We start from the raw sequence: 22,678 nt of genomic DNA, 5'->3' as shown, positions 1-22,678 counted from the left end.
AGATAGATAGATAGATAGATAGATAGATAGATAGATAGATAGATAGATAGATAGATAGATAGATAGATAGATAGATATTAATGAATTAATTATTTAGTTGAATTTAAATTTCCACCCAATAAGTTATTATTGCATACTGTTTTATAATGTACTACAATACTGAGGTGCAGATAATTGCCACTATTTACAATAAGTAGTATAAATCGCAGAAAATCAAGCGAGCTAATACGCTGCAGATTGAAAACACAAAGCCGACATCAAGAGAGAAAATCCAGCATGGCTTTTGATCTGGGCTACTTTAGAGGGAGGAAGGACTGTAAGACACTCAACCCCGCCCACTCTAGAATCCCAGCCAATAAGAGCAGGTCTGGAGGAGAGTGTGTGTGTGAGAGAGAAGGGAGAGGAGGTGGTAGAGTGGCAGTCTTTGCTTGTGTGTAGGGAGCGGTCAATCTCTCACGCTGCTGCAGTCTGCGAGCATCCTGAAGAGTGAGAATCTCTTTTTATTCTCTCTTTCATTCATGCGTTCCTTCATTTATCCTTTATTCCATCCTCTCGTCCAGCCCCTCACCTTTTCTGTTTCTCTGCTGTTGCTGATTCGTTTCTGTTCAAGTGGGAATGTATTTGCGAGCACACGTGTGTGTGTGTGTGTATGCAAGTGTTTTTTATTGTGTTTAATTTGAGGTTGTATTTACGTTATACTTTAGAAAAGTGCAATTTATGTTGTAACTGTGCATGATATTGTTTTTCAGCATTGTGTTTTCTTAAGCGGCAACTTCCCTGGTGAATAGCTGTCAATGTATGAACTTTTTTTTCGATTTTTATTTAAAAAAGACTATCAAACATTTCTAATGATGTTCCCAAAAACCATCTCCTGAAGGTTGTGTGCTCAGCAGTCTTTTTTCGTTTGGGTGGATTTGTTCGGGATGAGTGCATCCCTCACTGCAGGATTGTTTTGGGTTCTCTACTTTATCCTCCGTCTGAGATTTGCACCACTCTGAGACTCTTTAATCTGTTTCTCTCTCTCTCTCTCTTTCTTTCTTTCTTTCTTTCTGTCTTTTTCGCTGGAGAAAAATAATCTCTGATTATTTATCTTAACAATAGATTATTGTTTAGGTAGGTGATTTAAATAACGCTAGCATATTTCATTGGGAGGGAATGTGCATATATTTGTGAGTCAGGTCTTTTTGTATGCTTTTACTGCACATCACTGATTGTATCATCATCATAATTGTCCTTGATCTTCCTCTCTCAGCCTGCAGCCTAATGACAAAATTTACTTGTCATTTGACCTTTGAGTTCCTGCAAGGACAGACGGGGCTCTCAAATCAGCCTTATTCCTCAGGAGACCCTTTGATGACCCTCATGCTCATTTAAAACAAATCAAATCATCTGCTTAATTAGTGGTTTATTTATTTGCACAAGATATTTTTAGACCAGTTAAATGAGTTAAAACAAAATGAAAGAGACTTAATAAAAAAGCAACCAGAAAAGGAGGCAAATCAGCTGTAACGTGTTGCTCAGGTTTGGTAGGTGCTCTACTGGGGCCGTTGTGCTGGTTTGGTTGGTCTAATGGTGTTCATGCTGGGCTTTGGGCATTGCTGAGTGCTCAGGTTCAGCACACGGTGTGTGTGTGTACTGTACATTGGTCTCAGCAGCAGCCACAGCAGATGTAGTTCTCTGCTGAAACAGGGCTGAGGTGTGCAGCACCCTCAACAAACTGCCATGCCGTGCACTAGATTACCTGCTGAAAGAGCACGAGTCCTGTTTTAGGAGGGCAAATCAGTGTTTCAAAGCCAATGAGTGTCTGTGTCTTTGCCATCCAGAAAAATACACAACAGTTTAACACTACAATGCACTTTTACTAAAGTAAATAAAATGTAGATTATTGGAGTATGTTTTACAAGGCAGTACTATTTTGGTCTTTCTGCTTCAAAAATGTATGTTTAATTCACTGTTATTTGCCAATTTACTAGTTTATTCTGAATGAAAATTGTTTTTATTTTTAATGGGGTTGGTAAGACTTTTTTTAATGCTTTTGAAAGTTTTAGACTGTAATGCTCACTAATAATAAAAAATATAGTAAAAATAGTAATACTCTGAGACTACAATTTGAATTAACTATTTTTATATACACTAGTAGTCAACATTTGAAGTGGATCAAAATCTTTCATCAAAGTTGTCCTAAAATCTAAAACCAAAATGCGTTCTTGTCTTAGGACAACTTTGATGAACTTGTTTGATCCACTTCAAATGTTGACTATTGTATTTTAAAATGTAATTTATTCCTGTGAATGCAATGAATTTTCAGCAGCCATTGTTCCATTCAGAAATCATTCTGTTAAGCTGATTTGGTGTTCAAGAAGCATTTTATTATTTATAATTTTGAAAACAGTTGTTTTTGCAAACAAACATTTGAACGGTTCTGTTTTTGCACAGGTTTTATGAATCAGATGAAGCTATCATGATCATATTTTTTAAGTTATATGGGATCTTATTATAGCTGTGAAATGGATCTTGGTTTTTATCAAGGGCGCACATAAATTTAGATTTTCAGATTTTTGTGGGAGTTTGAGGCTTAAGGCTAAAAAACAACAACAATAGAGGGTCTTACAGTTTTTCTCGATTGCTTAAACACATTTCTTGAAACTATGCCTCGTATTCTCAAAACAGTAAACACGAATCCATAACTTCTAACTCAATACCCTATATTCAGGTCAAAATGAAGCTATCCACTCAAAACAACTCAATCTTGCTGAAAAAACAAACTTTGCTCTCAGACATGACACACAAACAGTCAAAAACACACACACTACAACACAGTTTTACGCACTGATGAGATAAATTCAAAACAATGCTATAAAAACAGTGTTAATAAGTGTTGCTTGTGGTACTCCCCAAATGTTTTATTCCTCAATTTAATGTACTGTAGAGTACAGTACAATACAGCAAACAACAAAAATAATTATTCTGCCCCAGTATCCTGTCTTTGGTCTGGGACAGGCCAAAGAACCTCTTCAACATCACAGGCTATACTGGCCCTGGCCAAGCAGCAGGGGTAAAATCCTCTTGCATGCCTGATGTCCTTGTGTCATTGTTCACAAACAAGGCTAAATGCTTAGTCATGTTATCAATATAACAGTGCACTCTGTTAGTATTACCTGATGAGTGAACTGAGTGAACTATATTGAATGCTAGTGCTTTCTAAATGAGCACATGGTGTAAGCACTGATAAATGTAGGGATTTGTGTGTAGAGTTTTGCAGTAACAGTTCACCAAATCTGACTCATGTGACTCAAAAAGCAGGGGAATAGTGTTTATAGTTCAGCAAAATGGGTGTGCTTTTTGAAAAATGGCGTTATGGTTTTGAAATTTTAGTTCAAAAGCCTGGTTATAGTGTTTTAGCAATTGAGAAAAACTGTAAAGTGCATATATTAAGTGATGGATAATATACAGTCGGCTGGTTATTATCTTGCAGAATGATCAATGTTTCAGTTCTATAGGAATCTGTGGAGATTCAGTATCAGCCTGCATATAACAAAGAGAAGTGGGATGTTATCTGATATCATACATTTGCACCAAAGAAGATACATGATATGACTTTACCATCTCTCTCTCTCGCTATCTCTCTCTCTCTCACTATCTCTCTTTCTTCTACATTTCCTATATTGACTGTGTGACCTTGTGCTAGAAGTCAGCACAGAACAGCTACTGTGTCTTGTATCGATCGGAGGTGTCATCTTAGACATTAAGACTCTACAACACCACATCCTTTCTGGACAGCATTTCTCCCGAGAGATCTTTTTATTAATTCTTTGATTTGAGACTGTTTGTTTGCATGTGCTCTGTTCTGTTCTAGTGGTTTTAGGGTTGCCATTCCAGACCTTGATGTTTGATTTGAAAAAAAAAAAAATGTTGCTTTATGTTTACGCTTGCTTGGTTATGTCTATGTTTACAGAATACGGGCGTTTTGAGGCCAAGATTCATGACTTACGAGAGCAGATGATGAACCACAGCATGAGTTCTGGATCCGGATCCCTCAGAACCAATCAAAAACGCTCACTCTATGTCAGGTAGACCTCATCTATTTGAACATAATTTTACATACACTAATAGAACGGCAAGAATTCATTTTCTTTGTGTTTTTCAGTAAATTATCCTAAAAAGATTCAGAAATTCTTTACACCAATGGCAATTTCTTTTTCTTTTCTTTTTTTAAGCAAAAAAAAGAGATTTTCTCTGAACACAAATCTTATCTCACACCATTTAGCTTCTCAAGACAGTTTATCTTGTTATTTACATATTTTTACTGAAAAGCGAGAAAAACAGAAGTTTTTTTTTTTAGTTGTGAATGACTTGGAATGAATGTTTCTGTCATCACAGATGGGATACTGATATGCCAGCAGCCCCCGATCACGTAAACTTTCTGTTAACTGTCTCTCCATGACACTTGTTATGTGGGACTGATGTTGGATTGATGTGAACATGACTGTGGTCTCTCTGGGAAATGAGACATGTTTCTAGCCTGGAGCGAGATGTTTGTTATACACACAAGCACGCACACACACACACACACACACACACACACACACTTCAGGGGTTTGCGTGTGAACCAGCAGGGTATCTGAGTGAGTGAGTGAGTGAGTCAGAATTCATCAGTGTCCACTACGCCTTACACACACACACACACACTTCAAGGGAGCACATGCTGTCTTATGTGTGCGCTCTGATCCTAGATCAGCCAGAATAGGGGATCATACTGTTTTACATGACATTTAGAAGAGCTATTGATATTTAAAATCAGTTGGAAAGTGGAAACAGTGATTCATTATAAGATGCTACAAGAAACCTCTCTTTGCTCACCTCTTCTGTGTTCTTAAAGGGTTAGTTCACTCAAAAATGAAAATTCTGTCATTAATTACTCACCCTCATGTCGTTCCAAACCCGTAAGACCGTTGTTCATCTTTGGAACACAAATGAAGATATTTTTGATGAAATCCGAGTGCTTTCTGACCCTCTATAGACAGCAACGCAACTACCACGTTCAAGGCCCAGAAAGGTAGCAAGGACATCGTTAAAATAGTCCAGTAGTTCAACCTAGCACCGTGTCTACACCGGACCCGACAGTTGTTGCGCAAAGGAAACAAAAATAACAACTTTATTCAACAATTTCTTCTCTTCCGGTGTCAGTCTTCGATGCACGTTCACTAACTATTTAATATTTGTATTTAATAGATCATATGTATTTATGATTTAATATTATTATCATGTAATTTATACATATAATTAAACAAATATCTATTTCAAACTATATTTATATTTAATATATTTAATTAAATATTTAATAAATCTAAATGTTTTAAAGAAAGAACCAGCATGCAAATAGTTTTAGCCCATTTACAGAGGCTACTAAATATTTGTAAATATTTTCAAGAAATTGTTATGAAGGTAAACAGTAAAATCATAAGTCCTATGTTATATATTCTAGCTTCCAGGTTCACTCCAAACGTCCCATGTGACAGCATTGTTTGGCTACTCTTCTGAACAGCTGTTATGATTCTCCCAGATATATTTCACAATGCAATCAGCAGAACAGAGATTAGTTCCTCATTAGCTGGTCGCAACATGCAACTGTAGATTTCTGATTTGGCTTCGTTATTGTGTCTGAGGTGGAAAATTTCAGCAGAACCAGCACACCTGTAGAGATCCATTGTGATAAATAGCCCTCCTGTCAGCAATTATACATATACACACCTCCTCTCCTCATGATGTACAGCATGCACCGCTCCCACAGCATTAAAAGATGCTCAATATCTCCTTCCCAGCTGCAGTCTAATGCCGCAGGCCCCCTCTGTGGGTGCTAGAAAATTGTACTGTGGTGTAGCCAATTTGAAGAGCTGGCCGGTTTTGGAGAACACAGATGCTGGGAAAAGCCGAGACACAGGAAATCAGACCTTATAGGGAGTCATTTATTTGCTGCAGAACACATCAGCTCGCTAAAGTCACCATTTTGTTAGGTTTGTGATTTTACTAATGCTTGACCTAGGAGCCATATTATGGGGATTTTATCATGGACAACTGGATTTTGAATTTCCCTTTTCATCAAGGTATTTGCATTAAAACCATGACGAGCATACAGTTACAGGAAAAAGTATGTGAACCCTTGGATTTCTGCATAATATTTGATCATTGACTACTCACGATAACAGGGAAAAAAACAGTCTAAAATACACTACACAACTTTAATATCAGAACAGATTTTTATAGCACTGTAACGAAACAGTGGACGTTGGCCATTGACTTCCATAGTATGGATTCTACAAATACTCTACAAATTTGGAACAAGGGTGAGTAAGTCATGGCAGAATTAGAATTTTTGGGTGAACTGTCCCTTTAACAATGACAACACTATTGCAAACTGTTGAGTACCCATATTTACATTTAACAACTTGACCTGATCCTGATGAAAAACAGACATAAAAGTAAAAAAAAGTAAAAGTCGTGACGTATTGTCAAGTATGGTGACCCATACTCGAAATTGGTGCTCTGCGTTTAACCCATCAAAGTGCACACACACAGCAGTGAGTAGTGAACAAATGCACACACACACACACACACACACCGTGAACACACACCCGGAGCAGTGGGCAGCCATGCTGCAGCGCCCGGGGAGCAATTGGGGGTTCGGTGCCTTGCTCAAGGGCACCTCAGTCGTGGTATTGAGGGTGGAGAGAGCGCTGGACATTCAATCCCCCCACCTACAATCCCTGCCGGCCCGAGACTCGAACCCGCAACCTTTCGATTACGAGTCCGACTCTCTAACCATTAGGCCACGACTTCCCCTAAATAATTTACATTCAGAAGTCTTGTGGCAAAAAAGTCTTGTGTTTTGGTGCAAGAACTTTAAGTGAACATGTCATGGACTAATATAAGTGTATCTCTGGAAAATAAACTTATAAATATACAATATGGCCCCTGCGGTATACTAGACTTTAAGAATTCTGCAGTTGAGGAAGGAGATGGTTGTGAGGCAGGAGTTTCAACAAAACTGACAAAAGTATAATTTCCAGTTTGCCTCCGCTGAGTTCTGGTGAGATGAATGCAGAGGTGTGATCGCTGTTGGCTGCGAACTATGAATAGAAAGCACACGTCAATGTAAAAGCAATGCATGCACAGCTCCATTCACACACTGACTCGGTTAGGATGAGAAATGAGTCAGTTTTTGAGTGATTTTCCTCAATCAGCATGTTTCTGTGTTTCTGTCACAATGAATCAACATCACAATTTCTGAATGTGGAAGTGTGCGTCTGTGTTTTGTATGTGTGTGCACTGCATATTTTCCTTCTCGAAGCATTCTTGGTGTCTCTCTGTCTCTCTTTTTCTGCGGTAGCATTTACATATAACCATAACAACACCCTTCTTCTGTGTGATCGGAGAAAGTAATATATATCTCTTTATCCTGCTTATTATGCAGGGAAGTCCAGTGTGTGTGTAATTTGTCCAGTGCAAATGTAAATTTCAGAAAATAAATTGCAAAGATGTCTGGTTTGATTTATTTAGCGAGAAGTTGGCTGTGTTGTGTCTAGGGGCTGCGACAGTGAGAGCTAGAGATTCACTTATTTTCTTATAATCCCATGAATATTGCTACTATGTTCATGTGTTTTTAGTTAAATTTTCCAGACAGCAACCTTGAAGTTGGGCTCGTTTGACTTTGGTCAGCGATTTCCCCCCTTCCCCTCCCCAACAGCAACTTTGCACTAACAATCACCTCTCACATTTTCTTCACAAATTGTAAAAATGTAGTAATCACATAAAATCTTCAGTTGCTGTAATATATGTAATTCATTGTTGCAAATGTCAGCCCAGGTCTTGTTATTTCACTAGGCCAGGCTCTTATCGATATGAGGCCACTGATCTACACATACAGATTCCACTCCACTTTTCTCTCAGGGGGCTTTTGAACACTACATTTCTCTGTAACAAGTAAAGCACCACATTATCTGCACCTTTGCCAGCACTCTGACACTTTCTTCTAGTTTGCGTGTTGTAGATGTATTGCTTTTTTTACTACACAAATGTTTTTCAAGGACTGAGGCAGCACTCACTCTTAACAAATTATGTTACAGACATTTGCTTTAGTGGAAAAATACTGTACACCCATGGATGTACCCTTTTCTGCTGAGCACTGTATATTGCACACATACTGTACCTGTACTGTTTCTCTTGCAGTAACACAGAGATTCCGCCTGCAGCTCTACTGCAAGACCCACACAATAAATCACAAGAAAAAATCTCTCAGGGGCGAATTCACTAAAGAGTTTGGGCAATTTTGCATGCAGTATTGCAGTGAAAAAACCTGCCCTAAGCCAGACTTAAACTGGTGTTGTTATTGTTAACTGAACCTGTTAAAAATAATTTCAATAACTGAAATAAATGTAATTAAAAAAATAAATAAATTGAAATTGTAATTTAATAATTAAATAACATAAAGCACTAAATGTAGTATATATAGCTAAATAAAACTAATAAAAAGTTACATTAAAATGTTTAGGGTAAACGTACCAATTAAGCTCATCCAGACATTTTTAGTGCACAAGATATCAGTTTCAGCACAAGAAGTCATGTCAAAATAAAATATTAATCTTTCACACAAAAATATTAAATTTTATTTTAAATAACAAAAGCATTTCAAATAAGATATACATCATTAAATGCAAAAAGTCCAAAGTATTATCGCTGCAGCCCGGAGACCTTCAAGTGGGAGGAGCCTATGCCAAGACCTGCGAGTGGGAGGAGCTTATGCTGCAAGTAGGCGGGATTTCATCTTAGTTTAAAAATTGAATACACTACACGATTTTTGCCCCGATTTTCCACAGATTTACAATCTGGAGAAGTTGATGCTAGTTGCCAAAGATCAGAGCCAGTCTTCAGATTTGAGTCGACTGATTCCATAGAAAATCACATAGTGTATGATGACAGACTCTGATTTTTTAGCTTCAGACTTTGATACCATCCAGTCGGAGGAGATCTAAAAAGGTTTGATATTTTCAGCAAATTTTAAAACACATATTGTTTTCATTTGTACTGCATCTCTTAGCAACAATGCACATATTTCTGTGTGAGTCTGTTGTGAGAAAGGAATTTAAAGCCTGGATTTATTTGATCCAAAGTAGGCCTACAGCAAAACAGTACAATTTAGAAATATTTTCACTATTTAAAATAACTTTCCTATTTGAATATATTTTCAAATGTAAATTACTCCAGTCACACAATCTTTCAGAAATCATTCTAATATTCTGATTTGCTGCTTAAAAAAAACAAAAAAACAATTATTATTATGATGATGTTGAAGACAGCCGAGTAGATTTTTTTTCCAGGTTTCTTTGATGAATAGAAAGTTCAGAAGAACAACATTTATCTGAAATAGAAATCTTTTGTAACATTATAAATGTCTTTATCATCACATTTGCTAAATAAAACTATTAATTTCTATTATTTCTTTTCCAAAATAAATAAAATAAAATAATAATAATACTGACTCCACACTTTTGAATGGTATAGTGTATAATGTTACAAAAGCTTTTTATTTCAGATAAATGCTGATCTTTGGATCTTTCTATTCATCAAAGAATCCTGAAAAAAATTACTCAACTGTTTTAAATAATAATAATAATAATTAAAATAATTGTTGAGCATATTAGAATGATTTCTGAAGGATCGTGTGACTCTGAAGCCTGGAGTAATGATGCTGAAAATTCAGCTTTGATCACAGAAATAAATGACATTTTCCAATATATTCAAATAGAAAGCAGTTGTACATAGAAAAACTGTATTTTGGATGAAATAAATGCAGGCTTGGTGAGCAGAAACATTATATATATATATATATTACATTTCTGTCCCCCTCACTTCTGAAATGATGCTACGCCCCTGTCTGTGACCATCATACACTACGCCATTTTCTGTGGAATCTGTCAGCTGTAGACCGGCCCTGACTTTCCTCAACTAGCGTCAACTTGTTCAGACTGGGAAATCGGGGGGGAAATCGAGGGAAAAATCGCATAGTGTATTCCAGGCTGAGCACTGAGCTTAATTGGAGCAGCAACAATTTTTTATAAATTTCAAGTAATATTTATTAAAATGACAAGATTTTGCCAAATCTAGGTCATGTATTAAGTTCATACATATTTTAATATGAACAACTATCATTAACAATATCTATGAAATTATACTTTTTCTTATAGATGTCACACTGAAGCTGTGTACCCTTTAAGCTCACTTTACAATAATATGAAATCTTTAAATATTACAGCATTGTAAAACCACAGACTAGCAATAAACTGTACATTTATAATATTATGGATTTAAAAGTACAAGCCAGTAATTCCTGTGAAGCTATATATTAACGTAGCACACAATCTTATACAGCTAGTCAGCTAACTGTGTTCTGTAGCATCTGTGCTATGTTGCTAAAACTATCTTTTGGATCTAACTGTAATTATTTCCCCCATCCATGTTCCAGGTTATAATATGCAAAAGTCTGAACATTACTCTCTTAATTTTACAGTAAGTAGTGAAACTTACCCAAAATAAAGGCTAAAACATCTAAAAAATGCACATATAAGGGGCTTCTCTGTGAACAAATATATATATATATATATATATATATATATATATATATATATATTGCGCAAGGGATCTGCAACTAAATAATAGCTTTTAATATTTTATATCTGCCTTATGTTCAACTGTCCCAATACTTATGCTCACATCAATGAGTGGGATGAACTGTGTTGAAACGGCTAATAATAAAATGTGACATTCTGTAGTTTTGTCTCATAATCATCTTTTAATCATATTTGCAAATGTCTTGACTCCACAGCCAACAGAGCAATTTTGTCTTTACTGTTCCAATACTTATGGAGGGCACTGTATATGTGTGTGTCATCTGACAGTAAATTTGAGTTTTTGTCAGCAGCCTGCACTAGCACATGCTGTTTTTTGGAAGTGTCTTGAGAAGCATCACTGCCATAATGATGCCATGGAGAAATGAATTCACTGTAATAAGCTGAGAACCTGCCAGCATACAAACATAAAAAAATATTATTTATCTCAACTGTACAGTATGTAGCTTGCAGTTTCCATAACAACCTTAACATCTTCATTGGCCGATTAGAGGGAACGTGCTTTTTTCCCTAGGCATGTGTTCCAATGTGTGTGTTTATTTTATCCTTTAATGAAACAAGGGTTAACGAGGACATTGAAGACAACACTTTATTTGTGTATAGTGAGGTGGATCATTTCTTTTTGCACTCAGGATGGTTTGTAATGGATCTGTAATGGTGACTTACCACCATTATGCTGTACATTATTGCTTGGTTAATAAATAATGTTCTACCAAAGTGACCCAAATGGACCCATTTGCACCATGCCTCCATCACATGATTTTTAGAGCATTTTCTGCTAAAATACAGCTGGAAGTGCAGATCAGTTGTCTCAATATTGGGTTTGTTGTGGAAAAATGCATGCTTGTGAAATTACATCTATGAAATTGAATGTTTCATCCATTAGAGCAGCATATGTGCCAGCCATTATGTGCAACCCATTCATTTTGCCATGCAGGCACTGTATCTGCTCACAGCCGTGCAGAAAGGGTAGCTTGTGTATCTTTTCATTGTTTTCATCCTTGGGATAATATTGATCACAAACACAATATGCAGAGAAAGTATTTATTTTTAGTTTGTTATATGTTTTATGCTGTATAATGTTAGAAACATTTTACTTATTTTTGGAATTTTTGGTAACACTTTACTTTAGGATCTCTTAACTAGTTGCTTGCTAGCATGCATATTAAGCACATTAATGCCTTATTCTACATGACCTTATTCTACATCCCTAATCCTACCCAATACCTAAATGTAACAACTACCTTACTAACTGATAATAAGCAGCAAATTAGGAATTTATTGAGCGAAAAGTCGTAGTTAATAGGGAATAAGTGTTCCCTATTCTAAAGTGTTACCCTATTTTTAATGAAGCCTGTGTATTTACTTCCATTCAAAGGTTCGGGGTTAGTAAGTTTTTTTTTTTTTTTTTCAAATAAATTTTTACTGCTTTCTAAAGGATCTGCTGGAGTAACAGTTTCTGAAAAAATCAGCTTTTTATCACAGGAATGAATTACATTTAAAAATTTGGGCTGTCAAATCGATTAATCATGATTAATCACATCCTCTCTCTCTCTCTCTCTCTCTCTCTATACAGTATATATATATATATATACATGTATATGTATGTATTTATATATGCATATAAATATACACAGTACACACACTTATATTATGTCAACAAAAACTTTTATTTTGGATTAGATTAATCACGATTAATTGATTTGACAGCCCTATATATATATATATAAAAATACAGTTATTTAAACCTGTAATGTTTTTCAGTATTATATAGTCTGAATAATTCCGTATTACTATTTTTACTGTATTTTTGATTAAATAAATGCAGCCTTAGTGAGCATAAGTGACTTACGAAAGAGACTTTCAAAAACATGAAGAAATCTTATCAACCCAAACTTTTGGTAGTGTGTATATAATCTAACTTTTCATGAATCATTTTAATCACAGTTACAATACTTACCTATTTATATCCACACAAAAATATAATATACTTTAAGATATGTACATGAACACTTGATGCTCATCCTTTGTTTGTTAAATTACATCATTAGCCCCTTCATTGATTTTTGGCTGGTTTTGTGTTGTCTACGTCTCATTTGTTGCATCTGCATCATAGGCTTCCTTTCCAAAACAGATGTGTTGTCATGGTTACAAAAGGCAATATAAAGCAGAGGTGATGTGAGTGCTGGCAGTGAACAGAGAAGACGAGGCTAGTGTATTAGTATTACCTGTTTTTTTTGTTCCCCAAACTCTCACATAAGAAGAGGCTCTCCTGAATAAAAGTGTGAGCTTTTATCAGGGCTGAATATGCTGAAGTGCTGTTTAGTGTGTGATGTCATGGCAGCATTTTAGGAGCAGCATGTTCTAAAATGATAAATGTCTATAATAGATGCCTGTTTTTGTTGTTATCGGACTTCCACTTATTTATTGTGTTTACATTTACATGAAGTGGTCAAAGTTTGGTTTACTTTGGCTTGCTCACCCCCCGATTGCCTCGATTGTACAATTTTTGTAAGCATTTGCCAATAAGAGGTGGGTGTCATAGAGGGGGCCTCCTTGGTTTTCATCCAAACAGACTTAGAAATCGTATAGACAATAGAAAAAAACATGAAACGCAATAACTCTGATTCAGCTTATCACAGGTCTGCAGTGAAGCATTTCGACGAGGCTTGCAGTGACTAAATGTACCTGGAGGAAGGAGTTTAATGGGCGTTATTGCTGTTATCTCTTGCATTGTGTACTCAGCGGGGCAGGCCTATAGGAAACCGTGGCAGCCTGTCTGTTCTTTTGTGTGTGGATGCGTCTGAGCTATAGTGCTTCCTTTTAATGTGTTTCACCACTTGATCATCCACACTGCCCTGCTGGAGGTAGATAACAGTGAAAACAGCATGGCTTTAAAACTGGAGCTGGCAAAATTTTGAGAATAGAATCGAAAGTACAAAAATAAAACAAAACAGCTATTGCTTTTCCTGCTTATTTTTGATGTGCGTACTAAAGATCAGTGGGTGACTCCAGGGCACATGCTTCCCTCAAAAGGTTCAGGTTAAACTCTTCTATTCATTTGATCTTTGTCTACATCATCAGTGTAAAATCTGTTCTTTAAATAGAGTGTTTGTGTCTCTTTCTAAGGATGAGTATGTGAATCATGGTTATTCTTGAAACGCTAGCCTGTTTCTCTTGATAGTGCTCCTCCATATGAGGATGAATGAGAGGTTTCTTCTGTTGCCGCATAGTGATTCACCCACTTCAGATGGCAGGAGTGCGTAGTAAACTGTGATCGCCTTTGAAATGGCTTCGCATTTCTGATCTGTGCTTCTCACTTGCTGGAGGTTTTCTATTATGTGAAGGAGCTGAGATTTCTCAGTCAAAATGATGAGAAATGTATCATATATTAATATTTTTCAAGGTTTGCAGCATTTGAGAAAGACTGATTCCCATGTTTACACTGTCAATCAAGTTTAGGGTCGGTAAGATTTTAAGTTTTTTAAAAGAAGTCTTTTATTCTCACCAAGGCTGCATTTATTTAGTTAAAAATACAGTAAAAACACAAATTAAATTAAAAAGCTGTTTATTCCTGTGATGCAAAGCTGAATGTTCAGCAGCTATTTCTTCAGTGACGCGTGATTCTTCAGAAGTCTTTCTAATAGGCTAATTTCATGCTCAAGAAACATTTCTCATTATTGTTATTAGTGCTGAAGTCAGTTCCGATGCTTAATATTTTTGTGGAAACCATGATACATTTTTTTCAGGATTCTTCAAAAGAACAGAACAGAAAGTTCAAAAGAACAGCATTTTTTCAATAGATAATTTTTTTGTAACAGTGTTAAAGTCTTTACTGTCACCTTTGATCAATTTACTGCATCCTTTTGTAATAAAAGCATTAATTTCTTATATATATATGTATTATATTTTTAGTATTTGCAGTCTATGTTTTTACTTTTACTTCTGTTATATCAGAGAGGAAACAGGAATTGATAAGTAGAAAGGGCAGAAATTCTAAAAAAAAAATTGTTCAACTATTTAATTTTTAAAACGGACCAGAGAATGGCGCACTAGTCATACCCCACCGATATATTAATATAGTATGATGTTAGCTGTAATATAATGTGATGCAATCCCCCCATCCCCCAAGTCATGGCAGCTGCTTATAGATTTCTGAGGCAATGGAAAGAAACATTGTTGTTGTTTTTTTTAGTCAATCATATTCCCATCGTAACCATTATTCTAAACAAACACTATAATATGGGCTGACCGTGGCTAGTGGCACTTATTGTACCTTTCACAGCTGTATCTGCACATTTCACACATGCTGCTTTACAACTCGTCAGCCATTACTGCCAATTCAAGACTGTTTTAGTGACAGATGGATGCAAAATGTTGTGTGAATGTGTCAGGTCTGTAAAACTGACATAGTGTGTCTCTCTCTCTCTCTCTCTCTACAGGGCTCTGTTTGACTATGAGAGGGCAAAGGATAGTGGTCTGCCCAGTCAGGGGCTCAGTTTCCGATATGGAGACATCCTCCATGTCATCAATGCATCTGATGATGAGTGGTGGCAGGCCAGGAGAGTGACGCCTGAGGGGGACAGTGAGGAGATGGGGGTCATCCCCAGCAAAAGGAGGTGAGCTTCATGCTGAATCACCTACACGACTGAAGACTGAACCTGTGACCAGTGTAGATTTATTACCACCTTTTTTAGCATTTTGTGCAACCATTAGTAACTTAATAACCACAAACCACATCCAACCTTACCTTTATAATAAGATGTGTCAATAAATGTAAAAATACGATCAAATTAATTGATAAGCTAAGTTATTAAATTAATCTCAATAAATTGCATATATCAGTATTTAGTTAGTACAGCCACCTAAATTATGTTCATTCATTTTTCATTGTTAAAAAACGTAAAATGAGTGCCCCCTTTTTAAGGTAGAGTGTCAAGTTAATATTTTTACTGAACTGTATGTTTTTAATACAATGAATTGTACTAAATGAACATGTGACAGCCCTAGTTCTAATCGTTACCCTATTGCCCTATATTTAAGTTTGCTCTTTAAAAAACTTTCCACTTCAGATATGAAAGAGTTGAATATACCATGTGAATAATAAGCAGCAAAAATATAAATATTAAATTTCATTAATATTAACCTATCACATTCTTTTATATTAATTCCTAATCTGTATTTACATAAAGATGTCTTAAATGTAAAGCAGCAGCATTATGTTTGAATTCACAGATCAGGAAAAAAACTGGTCATGTAAAACACAATTAGGACAAGAAATGTTTTGTTAATGTTTTTGAAAGAAGTCTCTTAAAGGGTTAGTTCACCCAAAAATGAAAATTCTGTCATTAATTACTCACCCTCATGTCATTCCAAACCATCAAAAAATATCTTAATTTGTGTTCTGAAGATGAACAAAGGTCTTACGGGTTTGGAACGACGTAAGGGTGAGTAATTAATGACAGAATTTTAATTTTTGGGTGATCTAACCCTTTAAGTTCACCAAGGTTGCATTTGTTTAATCAAAATTATAGAAAAACATATAATATTGTGCATTTGCAATTATAAAATGGTTTTATATTTACATATATTTTAAGATTTAATTTATTCCTGTGATAGCAATTTAGTCATTACTCCAGTCTTTAGTGTCTCAGGATCCTTCAGACGTCATTGTAATATGCTGATTTAGTGCTTGAGAAACAATTCTTATTATTATCCGTGTTTGTGCTGCTTAATATTTTGGTGGAAACCATAGGAAATGTACATTTGTGTAGAACATTTCACTGACTTTGTCTCTATTACTGTGGCAGGGTGGAGAGAAAAGAGAGAGCTCGTCTGAAGACAGTTAAATTCAACGCAAAACCCGGTAGCATTGATTCTAAAGGGGTAAGTGTTCTATTTATTGAGTGATTGCCTTTAAAATGATTTGATCAGTGCCAACATCCCAAATTCTGTTCGCCCAAGTTTTCAGGTGTTAGCAGGAAGGGCCCAATGATTTAATGCCAGTTTAGAGCCCCTTTTGTGTCTCTTCACTCATCTAGTGTAATATCTGTCTGTCTCTTCCCTTTCTTCACTTCTATCCGGTTTAGTTTCTGTCGTGCCATGTCTTCTTGAATTTATTTTCCCATTTCAAGTTGTGCTGGTGGATCATTGAGTGAAAGTGTGTGTGTGAGACTCTGTCCTTCTGCCGCAGTGTGACAGCTCACTCTGAGCTCTCAGACTCAGTACTGCAGCGCAGCTCACAGAAGCAGCTTCAATGTTACGTTTGTACATAAATGTGTCTTTTATGAGCTCAGTATGATAAGGTCATCTGTAGTAAATATTTCTTGTGTTTGTGTTTTGAGAGGTGAGCTGAATAAAACCGAATGATGTAGGTTGCATTTTTACTTTGGCACACAACCGCAGCACCGTTCTGATTTTTAGCCTTATGATTCCCGCTAGTATCCATAGCAACATTGCAGTCGGGCCTGCAAATTCCCCTTGCTTTCTTGTCTCTTGTTTCTCTTTCTTTTTTTTCTCTCCCTCTGTCTTTTGAAGATGGGAGAGGGGTGGGGGTGTTGGCACTGATGGATTACTTGAGGATTTTGTTGTGTGGTTTTGTCTTGTGTTAAGATGCACCGACTTGTATATGTATCATTTCAGGTTTATGGCTCATAAAATTTCAGTGTTGATTGAAAATGCATTGATTATAGGATTGTTTATGTGCATTATAATAGAGAGGATTAGGGTAGTTATGAATATTCCCTTTAATCGCTATCAGGGGTGCAATTGGTTTCATTCATACACTGCTAAAATGTAAAAATAGACAAAAAATACACACAAAAGCACTCAAATTAAAATTATATATTCATTTTATTGCTAAACATTTATCTGTGAATCTATTTAAGAAATGTCTGGGTTATATTTTACCCCAAGATCATAAGAAAAAATATATTTATTTTGTTAATGTTTAAAAACATTTAAGCCTATTTTTAGAACTATTGACATTCTTGATAATTAAGCATAAAAATTCAGATTTTCATTATTGTTATGTAGAAAAAAAAATCTAACACCCTGTCCTAACTACACGCGATGCAATGCCGCAGCACGAGATAAAAAGTATCTTTTCTATGTTAATCAGAGGTTTTGTCCTAACTATCTGTGAAATTTCTAATTTAGAAATGGTTTCTATTCCCGCAACGTCACGGTTGGAACAACATACAAACTATATGACAGTAGATAATATATTTTAATCGTCGTTTCAAGATGGCGCCGCTCATGGCAGCCATGGTGCTTCGCTATCCAGTTGTTTTGGTGTTTTTGTTAGTTTTTCCTGTTTTTTGTTTGTCAAACACGATATTATTACCCTGATAGCACACGTACATCTCCGAGACGTCTATTGGATGTCTGCATTTACATCTGCAAGACGTATTATTTAGGGGGTTTGCTCATCTGCAATACGTCTATAGGATGTTTCCTTTTAGATGTCAAATAGACGTCTATTAGATGTCTTTAAGATGTTTATGATTTAGAATGTATGTAAAACTGACATCTGAAAGACGTCTGCCAGCCGTCTGCCATCTTTAACAGACATCTTGCAGACGTACGTGTGCTATCTGGGTATTATTTTCTTTTATCTTTTTTTTTTATTCTCATCTTATTTTTATTGTCTGTGTGCCGTTGTTGTCTCTGTGAACTGGAAGCTTATGACACTAAAACAAATTCCTTGTGTACTTGGCAATAAAAGCTATTTCTGATTCTGATTTCTGATTCTGAATCTCAGGTGATTATCTGCTTTTTTCTAAATTAAACGTGTTTAATATGAGTTTAAATATCATTTTGCGTGACCTTATAGCCATACTGAGAGCAACAACAGATAGTTTAGGCCTACCTCAGATCTTGAAAATAAATTAAAGCAAATATGTACATTAAAGCTGTGAACCAACGAGTGTATTCCATGACAAAGATGTTATCAGTCACTCAGTATATACATTTAATGATGTTAAAAAGGTTTAATATTTACGAATTAGATTATAAACGTATCCATTTTGTTGCGAGAGCAGTGCGCTTCCAGAGAGAGCCCGCCCACACACGCTTCTGATTGGCTGTGATATTTGATTGATTCTGTCGCATCGCGTCTGGTGTGGACACCCAAATTGCTTGTCGCTGGAATTTTGTTGCATCGCGTGAAGTTAACACACGGTGTAATTCTCATGTCTGGATACAGGGATTATTTTTTATTAAAGCATTAATTAAATTCAGTTAAAAAAAACTATTACAATTATGTTTACATACAACCTAAACCTAAAAATTCAACTTTTATGTTGTTTCCTATATGGTTTTGCTTTATAGAAATGAGTGTTGGATGGAAAGTAATTTCAATAACATTTCATAATGCAAAAAAAAAAAAAAAATGAATGGTCCTTAAATAGGCTTGATGTAATATAATTCATATTCATATAATTTTATATATATACATTTTTTTTTCCGGTGTAAAAGATGATCTGGACATATTCTAGTCTGGTTTCACCATCACAGATTGTAATTTATCAGGAAAATGACATTCATATCAGGCAGCGTATTGACCTCAGGTTCACCAAATCAGCTAGAAAATCACATTATAATCACCTCAGTCACATATATGTTACCTCATTTATTTTTCTTTGCATATCATAACCTTTTTAAAAACAATTCACCTTCAGAGCATCAAAATACTACACACAAGCAGCACAGATTTTGCCCATTAGATCAGCATGACACCTGTCCTGCATGCTTGTTTTTTTATATTTTTTATTTTTTTAAGTCCCATTTGCCTTTGCATGGCACTAAACGAGCTTCAGTTGGTCTTTTGTTTATCATTGTTTACCTCCCTTGTATGTTCATTCCTATTGATCATGTTTTAATTTGAATACATTTGAGCTGTCTGAAAACAGCTGTGAGGTGTGACGTCATGGACAGCAGGGTTTGGATCAGCCTTCACAACAAACAAAGATCACCTATTCAGGATCATCCAAGTGCTTTTTTTTCAAGTCCAGAATAATGTAATTATTTCAGTACAAATAAAAGCATATTTAATATGAGTGAATTGCTCATTTTAAAAACCAATTGGATGTTTGGTTGTTTCCTAGCTGCTGTCCCTCACATCCAGCTCCGGTCGTTGTGTTGTTTTTGTCAGCATGATTGTGACAGCGTTTAGAGCCCCCTGTTTGCACCATGCTCTCTCTCTGCACAGTCATTCAGTGAAAAACGTAGAAAGAACTTCATCTTTTCACGCAAGTTCCCTTTCTACAAGAACAAGGACGCCGACGAGCAAGACGGCAGTGACTCGGAACGTAAGTAGCCACAAACGCACGTGCACTCCCACACGTAGGTACATGAAAACAGCACACGCTCACACAAACGCATCCTCGGGGTGGGTTGAGACGTCTAGGTGTGTGTAGGTAGCTCCAGGAAGCCCATGTCCTCCTTCTTCTGCTGGCGTTACTGCCCGCCCGACCACCAACAACCTTACTGTCTCTCTCTTCCTCTGTCTCTCTGTCTCCATCCTCGTTCATTCTCTCTCTTCACCCCCCTCGCCTCTCTGATCGGATGTGTGGTGTAGGACATCTCTGGAATAGGGGAGGACGGGTACGGAGCAAAGACACTGAGTAAGTGTGTTAAGGAATGGACCCAATACCCCTCTCCCAAGCACATATGTAACATTTCAGTTCAGATTTTTTCTTTTCTGTTGCGTCGTCCTAGCCATTTCCAGCAACCACAGGCCTGTCTGCATGTCAGAATACTAATGTACGTTGGTCCACAGGTTGGAATGTTGTAGGGATTCCTGCATTACCATCCTTAGGTTTATGTGGTAGCTAAAATGTTGCATGAGCATAACATGTCAGAATAGTTGTCAGATGTTGTTTGTTTAGTTTGTATGTCCAGAATGTTGTGCTATTTTCTATGTAAGCTTGTTTCTGCCACGGGATAAAAAAAAAAACAAAGGTAACTGTGACTTTTTATCTTACAATTCTGACTTTTTTTCACTGTCTTAAGAAAAGTCAGAATTGTGAGATAGAAAGCAGCAATTACCTTGTAGTATTTTTTTGTTTCATGTCAGAGAAAAAAAAAACAGAACTGTGAGATGTAAACTCAAAATTCAGGGAAAAAAGTCATTTAGTGATGGGTAAATAATTAATACTGATTATCAGACATGATTCAGAACAAATCAGAATATACAGTTCTGCTTATGGCTATCTAGGTTACAATCTAGTCTTTTGTGTTTGTCTTTTATGATGTCTCTGCAGTGCTGTTCCAAATGTCGTCTTGTGTTTTTGACAGTGTTTTTATGTTTTCATCAGGAACATTTAGCCAACACAATTATTGAAATATGGTTTTTACGGGAATACACATCAGTCAAACTGAATATTTAGCATTATTCTCAATTAATTCATATGGATTTGTGCCAAGATACAATACACAGAGAGGGGAAGAGATAGGGCCTAGTTGTTCACAGAAAACAAAGCCGATATATAAGATCAGAATAGAGGATATTTCTTTTGTGTTTATCTCTCTTCCTCGGTACTGGGTCCCTAATTTAATCTCCTTTGTCTAATTTTATTTTATGCTTGAAACTCAAGTCTAATTCTGTCCAATACAACCAACTTAGACTGTCAAAGTTTATAGCAAGCCCTCAATAATAATCTTCAACACCCTTGAAAACTAGAACGCACTGCTATAAGAAAAAGTTAGAGAGTAACCTGATGAACTCAGGTCAGTTTTGTTGGAGTACCGTACACCAGCTCCAAAACGTTAGCTGTCAGGTTTTGTACTCATCTTGAGAGTGGCAGGTTTCCAGACCGAGTGTGAATTCAGAGCTCTCTGGATGAGCTTGTCACTTTAGACAGATTAGGTTTTGCTATGTAATTGTCATATTGCATGATGCTCTTCTAGACAGCCATCGTCAACATAATGAAAGATGACTTGTTTGTTTCACCCTTGGCCGGTAAACAGGATGTGTGGCTTTTATTTAATTTATTTTGGAATGGACTCACTTGATAACACGCTGATTAAAAATTATATGTGCTGTCAGAAAGAATTCTGTACAGTTTGTTTGCTGTAACATGCAGAAAGATACAAGTTTTAGCCATAAACATTTCAGAGTTAAATTTCTGCAAACTTTTCATTAATGATTATATACAATACTGTTTGCAGTCAGTTTTTTTTTTTTTTAATGAATGAAGGAAAGGGGAAGTGGTGTGTAGCCAAGTATGGTGACCCATACTGGGAAATTTAACCCATCCAAGTGTACACACAGTAGTGAACACACACCCGGAGCAGTGGGCAGCCAATGCTGCAGCGCCCGGGGAGCAGTTGGAGGTTCAGTGCCTTGCTCAAGGGTCTCACCTCAGTCGTGGTATTGAGGGTGGAGAGAGTGTTGGTTATTCACTCCACCTACAATCCCTGCCGGACCTGAGACTCAAACCCACGACCTTCAGGTTACAAGTCCAACTCTCTATCCATTAGGCCACGACTGCCCCATAGTAAGGGAATGCTTTATTACAAAATGTCATTGTGAAGTTTCTATTTACCAGAGAATGATGGGGAAAATGTATTATAGTTTCCACAAAATTATTAAGCAGCACAACATTGCTGATTTGGAACATAATGCATAACCAGCTATGTGAGACTCAACTCGCCATAATATTTTTTCATTTGAGTTTGGTGCTAACAATAGAGCTCCACTCTAATAAGCATAAAATTAGCACATTTAAATATTAGTTCAAATAATTGTTTTTAATTCAACATTTTATTCATACTATAAAGTGTTGAATAAAATGTTCATTTATAGTCAACATTTTTCTCACCTCATCTGCTTGAATTGGATCAGTAATATAAAGATGCAGTGTTGCCTTTCGAATTTGGCCAAACAAGAGATATTAGAAAAGTTAAGTTAATTGCCTACCTTTTGAAACAGCTTTTTTGTTGTGAGTCTGCATTTGATGCCTTAAAATTCTGCCTCTGTGGGCAGCTCATTA

The 22,678-nt window shown here is 36.2% G+C and overlaps 1 protein-coding gene across 7 annotated transcripts in view; it reads left to right on the top strand.

Moving 5' to 3' along the window:
- The window catches only part of LOC306864446 (disks large homolog 2), a 224,042-nt gene that overhangs the window by 194,988 nt on the left and 6,376 nt on the right, over positions 1 to 22,678 (top strand). For 3 of the 7 annotated variants that reach the window (XM_079408462.1, XM_079408457.1, XM_079408456.1), the window contains 4 exons: positions 3,956 to 4,070; positions 15,125 to 15,301; positions 16,493 to 16,568; positions 19,894 to 19,993. In XM_079408462.1, the coding sequence (XP_079264588.1) occupies positions 3,956 to 4,070; positions 15,125 to 15,301; positions 16,493 to 16,568; positions 19,894 to 19,993 (468 nt within the window). Of the gene's footprint in view, positions 1 to 385; positions 487 to 3,955; positions 4,071 to 15,124; positions 15,302 to 16,492; positions 16,569 to 19,893; positions 19,994 to 20,262; positions 20,309 to 22,678 lie in introns of those variants that run through there. The other 4 variants (XM_079408459.1, XM_079408458.1, XM_079408461.1 and 1 more) reach the window with 3 other exon arrangements.

The sequence above is a fragment of the Barbus barbus genome (assembly GCF_936440315.1).
Source record: "Barbus barbus genome assembly, chromosome: 45".
NCBI classification, from domain to species: domain Eukaryota; kingdom Metazoa; phylum Chordata; class Actinopteri; order Cypriniformes; family Cyprinidae; genus Barbus; species Barbus barbus.
Note: the sequence above shows the minus strand (reverse complement) of the source record. Positions and strands in the feature narration are given on the sequence as shown.